This window comes from Muntiacus reevesi, chromosome 9 (assembly GCF_963930625.1).
Source record: "Muntiacus reevesi chromosome 9, mMunRee1.1, whole genome shotgun sequence".
Lineage (NCBI taxonomy): Eukaryota > Metazoa > Chordata > Mammalia > Artiodactyla > Cervidae > Muntiacus > Muntiacus reevesi.
Genome location: NC_089257.1, coordinates 32,541,167 through 32,555,478, shown reverse-complemented (window position 1 = coordinate 32,555,478; position 14,312 = coordinate 32,541,167). Strand labels below are relative to the sequence as shown.

The window sequence follows — 14,312 nt, the reverse complement described above, 5'->3', positions numbered from 1 at the left end:
AAAGATAACTGATCAAATGATGGCTAAGTCATTCACAGAAAACCTATCCTTAAATAGATGAAAAAATTACTCAAGTATACTAGTAAAAAAAGGAAAATTGGAAAGATGATATTTATGCCTATTAAACTGGCAATAAGTAATTAGCAAAGACAAAGAGGGAGGGAGAACCGAAGATTTAAAAGGATGTACAGATACATCAACCAATGAATAATAACAATAATGTATGGGTTTTGTTTGGATACTGAAATAAAAAGCTATTAAATATTAATCTGCTCCCTCTTATGTTTATATATATGTGTTTATATATATTTATATACATATGTGTATATATGTATATACATATGTGTGTGTGTATATATATATATATATATATATATATTTTTTTTTTTTTTCCCCTTCTCTCTCTTTCCTATCGGGAGTCTGGTTTTACCTTCCAGGGGTCATTTCAAATATACTTTTATTTTTTCTAATGTATCTGCTGTTATTCTATGTTTATTACAGTTTTCATTCTTTGTTATTGTTCTGCTTTTCTGTTGCTGTTTTTTTCCCCTTTTCTTTTTTTTCCCCTGCACCCCATGGCTTGGGGAATCCTTGAGGATCAGATCCTCAGGCCTGAGCCCATGGTGGAAATGCTGAGTCCGAACTGCTGCAGTAGCAGAGACTGTCAGTCCCCAGAATATTAATCAGAGTGAGATATTCCAGAGGCCCACATCTCAACATCAAGATGGTCCTACCCAACTGCCTGTAAACTCCACTGCTGGAAACCTCAGGCCAAACAACTAGTAAGACAGGAACACAGTCTCACCTATTTAAAAAAAAAAATGAAATAAGACAAAAATATGTTACAGATGAAGGAGCAATGTAAAAAGCTATAAGACCAAAATAAGTGAAGAGGAAACTGGCAACCTATCTGAAAGAGAATTTAGAGTAACGATAGTAAAGAAGTTTCAAAATATAGAAAATAGAATGGAGAAAATACAAGAAACATTTAACAAAAACCTAGAAAAAACAAAGAATAAATAAATAGTGATGAACAGTACAATTACTGAAATTAAGAATACTATAGAAGGAATCAATAAGAGAGTAACTGAAGCAGAAGAATAGATAAGTGAGCTGGAAGATAGAATGATATAAATAAATGCTGAGGAGCAGAATAAAGAAAAAAGAATGAAAAGTATTGAGGACAGTCTCAGAAACCTCTGGGACAATATTAAACACACCAACATTTGAATTATAGGAGTCCCAGAAGAAGAAAAGAAAAAGAAAGGGTATGAGAAAATATTTGAGATTATAGTCAAAAACTTCCCTAACATGGAAAGGACACCCAAATAGCCACCCAAGTACAGGAAGCCCAGAAAGTCTCTTACAGGATAAACTCAAAGAGACATACACCAAGATATATATTAACCAAGTTAACAAAAATTAAAGACCAAAAAAAAAAATATTAAAAGCAGCAAGGGAAAAGCATAAAATAACATACAAATGAACGCCCATAAGGCTAACAGTTGATTTTTCAGCAAAAACTCATGCCAGGAGTGGCAGGATATATTTAAAGTGATGAAAGAGAAAAAACTATAACCAAGATCACTCCACCCAACAAGGATTTCATTCATATTTGATGGTGAAATCAAGTTTTACAGACAAAAGCTAAGAGAATCTGACACCACCAAGGCAGCTTTATAACAAATGATAAAGGAACTTGTTTAGGAAGAAACACAGGAGAAGAAAAAGACTCACAAAAATAAACCCTAAACAATTAAGAAAATGGCAAGAGGAACATACATATTTATAACTACTTTAAATGTAAATGGATTAAATGCCCCAACCAAAAGACAAAGACTGGTTGAATGGATACAGAAACAAGACTTAGGCATATACTGCCTAAAAGAAACTCACTTCAGACCTAAGAGCACATATGACTAAAAGTCAGGGGATGGAAAAATATATTCCATGCAAAGGGGAATCAAAAGAAAGTGGGAATAGCAATACTTATATCAGATAAAATAGACTTTAAAATAAAAACTGCTATAAGAAATAAGGAAGAATACTGCATAATGATCAAAGGATCAATCCAAGAAGAAGATATAATAATTATAAATATTTATGCACCTAACATAGGAGCACCTCAATACATAAAGCAAATGCAAACAACCATAAAAGGGGAAATTGACAGTAACATGGAAATAGTAAAGGATTTTAACACCCCTCCTACATCACTGGACAGATCATCCACACAGGAAAATTAATAAAGAAACACAGGCTTAAATCATACTTTATACCAAATGGACCTAATTGATATCTTTAAAACATTCCACTCCAGCAAAATACATTTTTGTCAAGTGCACATGGAACATTTTCCAGGATAGATCAGTTCTATCAAATACTTAGAAAAGAACTAAAAACCATCATTCTCAAACTATACCAAAAAATTACAGAGAGAGGAACACTCCCAAACTCATTCTATGGGGCCACCATCATCCTGAAACCAAAACCAGACAAAGGTATCACACACACACACACACACACACACACACACACACACACACACACACACACACAAATATATATACAGGACAATATCAATGATGAACATAGATGCAGAAATTCTGGACAAAATATTAATGAACAGAATCCAACACCACATTAAAATGATCATACACCATGATCAAGAGGGTTTTTCCCTAGGGATGCAAGGATTCTTCAATATATACAAATCAATGTGATACACCATATAAACAACCTGGAAGATGAAAACCATATGATAGCTCAACAGATGTAGAAAAAGCTTTTGACAAAAATCAATACCCATTTATGATAAAAATTCTTCAGAAAATGGGCATAGAAAGGACCATAAAAGCTCTCTAGAAAAATGGGCATAGAAGGAACATACCTCAGCATGATAAAGGCCATATATGACAAACCCACAGCAAACAGTATTCTCAATGATGAAAAACTGAAAGCATTTCCTCTCAAATCAGGAACAAGACAGGAGTGCCCATTCTCACTACTATTATTCAATATAGTTTCACAAAGTTCTCAATCAGAGAACAAAAAGAAAGAAAAAGAATCCAGATCAAAAAGGAAGTAAACAAAAAAGAAGTAAAACTCTTACTATTTGCAGATGACATCATATATACATAGAAAACCCTAATGATGCCTCCAGAAAACTACTAGAGTCAATCAGTGATTTTAGTAAAGTTGTAGTATACAAATACACAGAAATCCCTGGCATTTCTATATACTAACAATGAAAAACTAGAGAAATTAGGGAAATAACTCCATTCACCATTGCAACAGAGTATCTAGGAACAAATCTACTTAAGGAGACAAAAGACCTATATACAAAAAACCTAAGACACTAAAGGAAGAAATTAAAGATGACGCAAAACGGAGAGATGGAGAGACACACCATGTTCTAGGATTGGAAGAATCAATGTTGTGAAAATGACTATCGTACCCAAAGCAATCTACATTCAATGCAACCTCTATCAAAATACCAGTGGCATTTCACAGAACTAGAGCAAAAAATTTTAAAATTTGTATGAAAACACAAAAAAGACCCCAAACAGCTAAAGCAACCTTGAGAAAGAAAAATGGAGATGGAAAAATCAACCTTTCTGAGTTTAGACTACAGTTATTAAGACAGTATGGTATGATCTTCAAAGCTACAGTCAGCGAGACAGTATCCTATTGGCACAAAAAGTGAAATACAGATCACTGGAACAAGACAGAGAGCCCAGAAATAAACCCACACACATTTGAGCACCTTATCTTGGACAAAGGAGGCAAGAATATACAATGGAGAAAAGAAAGTCTCTTCAATAAATGGTGCTAGGAAAAATGGACAGCTACATATAAACAAATGAATTAGAACAATTCCTAATACCATATACACAAAAAAATTCAAAATGAATTAAAGACCTAAATGTTAATACAGAAATTATAAAACTTTTAGAAGAAAACATAGGCAAAACACTCTTTGACATAAATCATAGCAATATCCTCTTTGATTGACCCACCTCTGAAAGTAAAGGAAATAAAATCACTAATAAATAAATGGGACCTAATTAAATTTAACAGCTTTTGCACAGCAAAGGAAAGATGAAAAATCAATCCTTGGAATGGGAGAAAATAACTGCAAATGAAACAACTGACAAAGAATTAATCTTCAAAATATATATGCACCTTATATAGTTCAATGCCAGAAAACCAAACAACTCAATCAAAAACTGGAAAGAAGACCTAAACAGACATTTCTCCAAAAAAGACATACAGATGGCCAACAAGCAAATAAAAAGATGCTCAATACTGTTCATTATTAGAGAAATGCAAACCAAAACTACAATGAAGTATTACCTCACATCAGTCAGAATGGCCATCATCAAAAAAATTTACAAACAATAAATGCTGGAGAGGATGTGGAGAAAAGGGAACCCTCTTGCACTGTTAGTGGGAATGAAGACTGATACAGCCACTATGGAGAACAGTATGGAGATTCCTCAAAAAACTAGGAATAAAACTACCATTTGACCCAGCAATCCCATGACAGGGCAGATCCTGAGAAAATCATAACTGAAAAAGACACATATACCCCAAAGTTCACTGCAGCACTATTGACAATAGCTAGGATGTGGAAGCAACCTAGATGTCCATCGACGAATGTATAAAGAAGCTGTGGTACATATATACAATGGAATATTATTCAGTCATAAAAAGGAACACATCTGACTCAACTCTAGTGAAGTGGACAAACCTACAGCCTATCATACAGAGTGAAGTCAGTCAGAAAAAGAAAAACAAATTTTGCATATCAGCAAACATATATGGAATCTAGAAAACTGGTACCCATAAACATATTTGTAGGGCCGGAATAAAGGTGCAGATAAAGAGAACAGATTTGGGACACAGCAGGAGAAGGAGAGGGTGGGATGGATTGAAAGAATAGTATTTAAACATACATTACCACACGTAAAATAGATAGCTAGTGGGAAGCTGCTGTGTAACACACGGAGTCCAACCTGGTGCTCTGTGACAACCTAGAGGGGTGGGATGGGCTTGAGGGTAGCTCAAGAAACAGGGGACGTATGTATACGTATGACTGATTCATGCTGTTGTATTGTAGAAGACAACACAGTATTGTAAGGCAATTATCCTCAAATTAAAAATAAATTTTAAAAAAGTTATAAGAAGAAACAATTTATGCTATTTGGCCAATGCTTCATGTTTTTAGAAATGTAAGCATGAATTTCACTATTTATACTTTTTTAAATGGACTACTTCAATATTCTAAGAAAAATAAACATATATTAGTGGACTTGCTTACCCCTCCCCTATTAATTATCTTTGACTCTCTTTTCATAATGAATATAAAATACATAATTCATGGAATGAAAAAACATACTAAGCAAATAGTTAATCTATAAAATCACTTGAATATTAAAATAACAAAGAACAAAAGATAATAAAAACAAAACCTACCTTCTAATACATTTAAAAAAATCATAATTATAAAGATAACATGACCTCATCTTTCCTTTTGAATGCTATGAAAAAGAATTAAATCAAATAAAAGTTTTGTTTTACTGTTGAGAAGAATAGTCTATGCAACTGCATTGTAAGTGAAATATAGATTTTTAAATAAGGGATAATGATCATCATATAGCAGGTGGTATTTCTTAATCATGGTGTTAAAATTCTATTTCCTCTCCAGGATCTTGAATGCATTATAAACTAGGAATCAAGGCCCCAAAGGAATGAGATAATCTGAAAAAAATCTTAACTTTTCTTTCTAAAGATCTCAACTAGGTCAGTTCTATTGATGATAATGCTTTATTAAGAGAAAAAGAATATACATACATCTGCAACTTGCCTGTCATCTTAATGTAAAGATGTAGTATAGGAAACCTGATAACAGAGACCAAGGTAATTCAGAGCAACCTGCCTATGGAATGCAAGTAAAAAATCTGGGCAAAATATAAAAAACATATGCTAGAAGGCACAGGAGAGCTAACAAGATTATGAAGAATTATAGGCAAGTTTCAGGAAGAAGTTGAAGGCTCAGGAGAGTAATCTCTGCATTTATATCTATTTCTCCCTTGAGGTGATTTGCTGATGCTGGAGGAGGTGGCAGAAAAGCTTAGCAACACTGTTGAGAGCTTTGTAGAATAGGAATACAAAAACAAATTTAAGGCCTACTATAGAGTTCTCTGTAAACCCTCCTTGAGTTGAGTTCAGACACAGCTAAACTTAAGAGGGTAAACTGGGAGTAGTCAGGTCCTTGCAAAAGTGGAAGTTCACAAGTTTCAAATTATCTCAGGCTCTAAAATTGTACTGAAACAATTTTAGACTGCTAACCACACAAGGAGTCTGGAATAAGTAAATGCAAATCCTCATTGAGGAAGACATTATTATCAGAAGCTTTAAAGAATTTTATAAACAATTATGAAAATATATGTGTGATGTACAAAAATTAGCAGGCATTCAAGACAAAGCACATGAAAGAAATCCAGCAGAAAGAGAACAGAAACAGACCTAGAAGGTTCTAGGCTTGGGAATTCTCAGACACAGATTTCACCTACTGTATTCAGTGAAAATTTTTGCAAAGAAATGGGAACTATAAAAAAGAATCAAATGGAAATACTAGAACTGAAATATAAGTGAAATGGAGAACTTGATGGATTTAAGATCCATTTGACACTAATTTAAAGAGAAACTAAAATATGTGAAAAGAAATTTCCAGGAAAAGAAAAAACAATGAAAAGCAGAAGAAAGCAAAGGCATGGATAAGAGAGTAAGAAGGTAACATGCAGTATAACTGGAGCCTCAGAAGCAAAAAAGAGAACAAAAGTGGCAGAAGCAACATTTGAAGATACAATGGTTAAGAACTTTAAAAAACTGATAAAAAACAGTACAGACACAAATTCATTCACAAAACTGAATTTGTGAACGTCTCTGTGAACCCAGTAAGAAACGTAGAAATAAAAGTACATTTAGGCACTATATAGCAAAACTACTAAGACCCAAAGACAAAGAAAACACAATTTAGGAAGCCAGAAAAGAAGTCAGATTATATTCAAGGGAGCAACATTTAGAATGAAAGTTGGCTTCAAAAGCAACAGTGAAAACCAGAAGATAATGAAACAATGTCTTTAAAGTGCTAAAAGAAAAGAATATCACATTGGAATTCTATACCCAGCAAAACAGTCTTCAAGAAACTTAAGTAAGACAAATACATTTTAAGATCTAATTGAGTATTTGAAATATAAGATAGGGAGATATCTTTGATTACCTGGTGGGCTCAATGTCATCATAGGAGCTTTTAAAAACAAAAACTTTCACTAACTCTAAGCAGGAGAGATAGGCAGAAGGAAAGCTAGGAGAGATTCAAAGCATGAGAATGACTTGCCTTTGTTGGCTAGGAGATGAAGTGATGAAGGGAGTCACATGCTAGAGAACAGATAGTGATAGTGAAGTCGCTCAGTCATGTCCAACTCTTTGTGACCCCGTGGACAGCAGCCCACCAGGCCCCTCTGTCCATGGGATTCTCCAGGCAGAGAACAGAGGTGACCTCTAAAAAATGGAGTGTCTGTACAATGCCAGGTACTTGAGCAAGTTCGGACTTGCTCTGAATTTGATCTATCTGGCTAACAGTCAATAAGAAAACAGAGACCTCAGCCCTACAGCCACACAAAACTGAATTCAGCTAACAATAGAAGCACATTCTCCCCCAGAATCTCCAAGCAGGAGACCCAGTTGGCTGACATCTTGATTTTAGCCCCTAAAACTAGAGGCAGAGTAACTAGCTGAGCCTGCTGGACTTCCGATCTAAAGAACTTTGAGATAATAAAGCCAGTGTTATTTTAAATTGATATGTTTGTGTTAATTTCTTAGGGCAGCAATAGAAGACTGATATAAATGGAAAAATCCAACAGTAATAGATGAGATTGTTAACAGTTCACCTCAGTATATGACAGAACATGAATTAAAAAATTAGTCAGTAAGAACATGATTTGAAGAACACAGCCAATTTGACCTGACTTAATATATTCTTTAAAAACATAATTGAAACATTTATACCAACTCTATGCTGGCTTTAAAGAAATCTTCACAAACTTCAGAGAATTGAAATCAGTAAAAATGAGTTTCAAATTTAAAAAGAATATACATTAGTTTAGTGTTGCTGTTCTTATGTTGGGTTAAGGTGAAGAAGAGACATAAAGAATTGTAAATGTAAAATCTCATAAATGTTTATATATGAAAATTTTTGGAGCCTGACAGATCATTTTTTTAAGTTATTTATCCTCTGATCCAGGAAACTAATTCCTATGAAACGGGTACACATGTAGAAATGTTAACACAGTAGTCTCCCCTTACCCCATGGGAGGAAACATTCCTAGACTCTTAGTGGATACCTGAAACCAGACAGCACTGCAGCATATATTTCCTATTTTTTTTTTTTTTAATGCCTCTTTTTACCTAGAGAATCCCCTGGACAGAGGAGCCTGGCAGGCTGCAGCCCATAGGGTCGCACAGAGTCAGACATGATGGAAGTGACTCAGCACGCACACATGTCCACAGCAACTTAGCATGAATGCTTGCAATACCTACCTAAGGTAAAGTGTAATTTATAAATTAGGCAATAATTCTAAGAACATAATGTAATAAAAGTTTGCAAATGTGGACTCTGTCTCAAAATATCTTATTGTACAAAGTTAATGCCTTTTCCATCTTAACTAATCACTTATGCATGCTGACAGTAATTTTTGCAATTTGAGGTCCAAGAGCAAAACTAACCTGAATTTCTTCTTCCTTCTTCACGATTTCATGGATAGAATAGCTGTTCTTCCCCCAAATTTTAGCACCTCCCATGTGATTTATTTTTCTTTCCTAATTAAGCCCAAAACTTTCACTTTTGTATCTAAAAGGAAGCTCTTAATGGATTCTCTATGGCATTACTGAATTGCTAGCATCATTTCTGCACTTTGGGGTTATTAACTAAAATACAGGTTACTTAAAAACAAGTACTGCAATACTGTGACAGCTAATCTGATAACCAAGATGACTACTAAGTGACAAACAGGAAGAATATGATGGATAAAGAGATGGTTCATATCTTGGGCAGGACAGAGTAGGACCACATGAAATTTTATGATACTCAGAATGGTGTGCAATTTAAAACTGATGAAGTATTTATTTCTGAAAATGTCCACTGAACATTTTTGGACTTAGTTTACCGCAGGTAACTGAAATGGTGAAAAGTGAAACAGTAGAGAAGGGAGGACTACTGTATACAGGTGTGTTCTCTGACATGCACTGTTCACCAATAGAACAATGGTTAAGTAAATGATTGTACAACAATTCTCACAGCTATTAAAAAATGCTAGATTCTTTATATATGTACCTGAAAAATGGTTAAAATGTAACAAAAAGCTTAAAAGTTAGATTATCTGATACAAATATCATATACACACTGTAAAGATAACCAAACTGTTAATAAGCATTTATCTCTAACCTAGCATAGAAGACTGAGGTTCTGGGAAAAGCTGAAGAGGGCATTCTACTTCTATATTACCTGAATATTTTAAAACAGAGATTATATGTTAGTTTTTCAATTAAAATGTCCCTTGCAACTTTTATGAAAGGAGAGATAGTAAGTGATCTGCCAACAGAAAAATGGTAAACTCAACACTGTCAGTTGATCTTAAGAACCTACAAGATTGTTATTTATTACATAACATAATATTCTTAATCATAATCTTCAGTTTCTAATACAGGTAAAGTTTTAAAGAAGGGTGGAAATAAAATTATCTTATCAAAAACAGGTAAAATAACTTCACTACTAGCATTATTTAGAACATAAAGCATACTTCCTTTTATATCTTTGAAAGATAGCAGTTAACTGAAATGATTCTGAAATTAATTCTCCCACTCTCACAAAATAGCAAAACTACTAAAAAATTAACTGCTCTACTGATTGATGTTACAAAGATTAATCTTTATAAATATGTTTAAACACTTAATGAAATAAAAGCTGTACTTACAACAAGGAGAAGAATGAACTGGTCCAAGTTGTGGAAAGGTCATAAGAACAGAAACTTCTGGCAGATTATTTTGCTTTGCAGGTTCACTAGTTTGATCAGCCCAAACCACCACTTTTTTCCTCTCGACCAAATGTTCAATTTCTTTGATGTCAGACTCAAAAGTAGCATTTAACAGGCCAGATTCTTTTAAAGCACAGTACTGCTTTCTTAGGGCCGGAAGTAATGCATTCAATACTCTACATATAGAAAGTGACAAGAATAGAGAGATAAATACTAAATTTTAAATACAGTATTACAGATTTATGTAACATCCAAAGTATTTGTTGTTGTTCAGTCACCAAGTCGTGTCTAACTCTTTGCTACAGCATGAGCAAAGATGCCACTATTTGCCATGAACTGCAGCATGCCAGGCTTCTCTATCCTTCACTATCTCCCTGAGTATGCTCAAACTTAGGTCCATTGAGTCAGTGATGCCATCCAACCATCTCATCCTGTCACCCTCTTCTCCCCTTGCCTTAGTCTTTCCCAACATCAGGGTCTTTTCCAGTGAGTCAGCTCTTTGCATCAGGTGGCCAAAGTATTGGAGCTCCAGCTTTAGCATCACTCCTTCCAATGAATATTGGGGGTTGATTTCCTTTAGGATTGACTGGTTTTGATCTCTGTGTAGTTCAAGGGACTCTCAAGAGTCTTCAACACCACAGTGTGAAAGCATCAATTTTCTGGTGCTCAGACTTCTTTATGGTCCATCTCTTACATCCACACATGTATGTGTAATATGTTCTTAGTTGCCAAGTTGTGTCTGACTCTTTGCAACACCATGGACTGTAGCCCACCAGGCTCCTCTGTCCATGGGCATTCTCCAGGCAAGAATATTGGAGTGGGTTGCCATACCCTCCTCCAGGGGACCTTCCCAACCCAGGAATCAAACAGGTCTCCTACATTGCAGGCAGATTCTTAACTGTCTGAACCACCAGGGAAGCCCAAGAATACTGGAGTGGGTAGCCTATCACTTCTCCAGGGGAATCTTCCTGACCCAGGAATTGAACCAGGGTCTCCTGCATTGGAGGTCGATTCTTTACCAGCTGTGCTACCAGGGTAGCCCCACATCCACACATGCTGCTGCTGCTGCTGCTAAGTCACTTCAGTCATGTCCAGCTCTGTGCGACCCCATAGACAGCAGCCCACCAGGCTCCCCCACCCCTGGGATTCTCCAGGCAAGAACACTGGAGTGGGGTGCCATTTCCTTCTCCAATGCACGAAAGTGAAAAGTGAAAGTGAAGTCGCTCAGTCATGTCCAACTCTTAGCGACCCCATGGACTGCAGCCTACCAGGTTCCTCTGTCCATAGGATTTTCCCATGAGTATTGGAGTGCGGTTGCCATTGCCTTCTCCGGATCCATACATGACTACTGGAAAAAAATCATAGCTTTGACTATACAGATCTTTCTTGGCACAGTGATGTCTCTGCTTTTTAATACACTGTCTAGGTTTGTCATAGCTGTTCTTCCAAGGAGCAAGTGTCTTTTAATTTTTTGGCTGCAGTCACCGTCAACATTGATTTTGGAGCCCAAGAAAATGAAATCTGACACTTTTTCAACATTTTCCCCATCTATTTGCCATGAAGTGATAGGACCGGGTGTCAAGATCTCAGTTTTCTGAATGTTGAGTTTTAAGCCAGCTTTTTCATTCTCCTCTTTCACCTTCATCAAGAGGCTCTTCAGTTCCTCTTTACTTTCTGTCATTAAAGTGGCACCATCTGCATATCTGAGGTTGTTGATATTTCTCCCAGCAATCCTGATTCCAGATTGTGATTCAAAGTATTAGCAGATGATTAAAATAGTTCACTGTACATATCTTCTTTTAGAAATTTCAATCAAATACCTCTCATCAAATATCTTTAACACATTAAATATAGATTGGACAGTACTTTGTATGGGAATTATAAGAACCAGGCTGCAATGTCGGCTAGTCTTCACTTGCTTCTATTTGACCTTGGATAAAGTACTAACTGAGGTTTCTCCTCTATAAATGGGGTACAATTGGACAGCCACTACTTTCAACAGGGAACTGTTTTCAGAACTAAATTTCGTATAAAACACTTTTACAAAGGATAATGTTATTTAAGAATCAAAAACTGTGCTGTGAACTTCCCTGGTTATGAATCTGCCTCATAATGCAGTGAGCACAGGTTGGATCTCCGGTCTGGGAAGATTCCACATGCCAAGGGGCAAATAAGCCTATGTGCCACAACTACTGAGCCTATACTCTAGAGCCCATGAGCTGCAACTACTGAGTCCCTGTGCCTACAGCCCATGCTCTACAAGAGAAGCCACTATATGAGAAGCTCCTGCTCATCCCAACTAGAGAAAGCCTGAATGTAGCAATAAAGACAGCGCAGCAGAAAAAAAAGTGTTGCTGTTGTTACTAAATATTATGAGATTGAAATGAAATATTAATACACTCTGTCAAATGATGAAGCTCATCTTAGGTATATAAGATTAAAAAAAATTAACAAATGAACAAAACTCACCTCTCCTTGAAGTTAGTTCTTTATGAGCTAACGCAATAATTTTCAAAGGCATTCAAAGGAGAAAACTGCAGAAAAGTATGGTGGGTATAGGGCTTCTCTGGTAGCTCAGCTGGTAAAGAATCCGCCTGCAATGCAGGAGACCCGTGCTCAATTCCTGGGTCAGGAAGATCCCCTGGAGAAGGGATAGCTACCCACTCCAGTATTTTTGGGCTTCCCTGGAGGCTCAGATGATAAAAAAAAATCTGCAGCAATGCAGGAGTCCTGGGTTTGATCCCTGGGTCGGGAAGATCTCCTGGAGGACAGCATGGCAACCCACTCCAGTATTCTGCCTGGAGAATCCCGCGGACAGTGGAGGCTGGTGGGCTGCAGCCCGTGGATGGTAAAGAGCGGGACGCGACTCAGTGACTCAGCACAGCGCAGCACGGCGGTGGGGGCGAGGGAAAGGCGGGCTGCTGGATGCTTAGCTCTGAGGCAGAGCCTACCCCACTGCCCTCAGCCGGGGCTACTGACAGTTCTATGTGTTGGACCTCCATGAAGAATATTTGCTGAAGAAATGCCAGCAACTAAAGAGTTACAGATGGTTCCTAACTTTTATTCCAACAGGATGTCAGACAACATGAATAACTTAAAATAACTTAGTCCTGGTGTTCCATATTACTCATCATGTCCAGAAGAACAGAACCATTTGAAGTATGGATAAGACAGTGGGAAAATAGGCATTTTAATTTTAACACACTGGGAAATAACTGCTTTATTATCTAGGAATCTTAAATATTTAGATAGCTGTACAAATAAATAGTTGGTGATTTTTTTCTTTTTGGTGATTCTGGGGAGTACTCCATTTAAGCACAGTAGGTAACAATTGTAAGGAAAACTTCTTAATCAGAAAGTTAATAAAAACAATTATTTGTTGAGCACCTATACTAATCAGATGCTATACAGAGAAGAGTTAACACAGCAGGTCTGAAGCTGACATCCTTTGAAAGGCTTCTCAACAAGGTTGGTCCTTGGGGGGTATCTTGAAACACAGATTTTAAGAAGTTCAGATAATTCTCAGAACTATTAAGAGTGGCTCACTGTGTTTAACTCTTTGTACGAACAATGTGGTTTATGCTGAACAACAGCTTTCCTTTTAGAAAAGTTAGAATTTTGGGCCATCATGCTTGGCAGAGAGTACCTATGCAACCAGCTCCCAGTGAAAACCCAGGGCACTAAGTGTCAGCATAATGACATTCCAAAGTAAACACCATTTCACATGGGTCATCACAACTTTTGCTGGAGGACTTAAACACATCCTGCATTGTCCACAGGATGAAGACACAAATGCCTGCAACTAAGTGATTTCCTTTTACTTTGCCCCATTCACCTCTTCCTTTTGTTGATCCTGTCTTGCCTGCTTTTACTCTAATAAATCATAACAGAGGATCCTGGGGGGCTGTACAGTCCATGGAGTTGGAAGCAATCAGACACAAATGAGCAACTAAACTACCACCATGGGGTCAGCCATCTGATGGATTCTGTGAGTCATTCCAGTAAAGTATCAAACATGGAGGTGGTCTTAGAGACCCAGGACATATGCCATGTATGCATGCATGTATGGCATATGTTTATTTGTATGTATTTATGTATTCATTTGTGGCTTCTCTGATGGCTCAGATAGTAAAGAATCTGCCTGCAATATGGGAGACCTGGGTTTGATCTCTAGGTCAGGAAGATCCCCTGCAAAAGGAAATGGCAACCCCC

The 14,312-nt window shown here is 36.6% G+C and overlaps 1 protein-coding gene across 1 annotated transcript in view; it reads right to left on the bottom strand.

The window, feature by feature from the left end:
* KIF18A (kinesin family member 18A) overlaps positions 1-14,312 on the bottom strand; it is a 78,686-nt gene that overhangs the window by 26,536 nt on the left and 37,838 nt on the right. Inside the window, exon 13 of the mRNA XM_065944504.1 lies at positions 10,041-10,276. Within this exon, the coding sequence (XP_065800576.1) occupies positions 10,041-10,276 (236 nt within the window). The remainder of the gene's footprint in view (positions 1-10,040; positions 10,277-14,312) is intronic.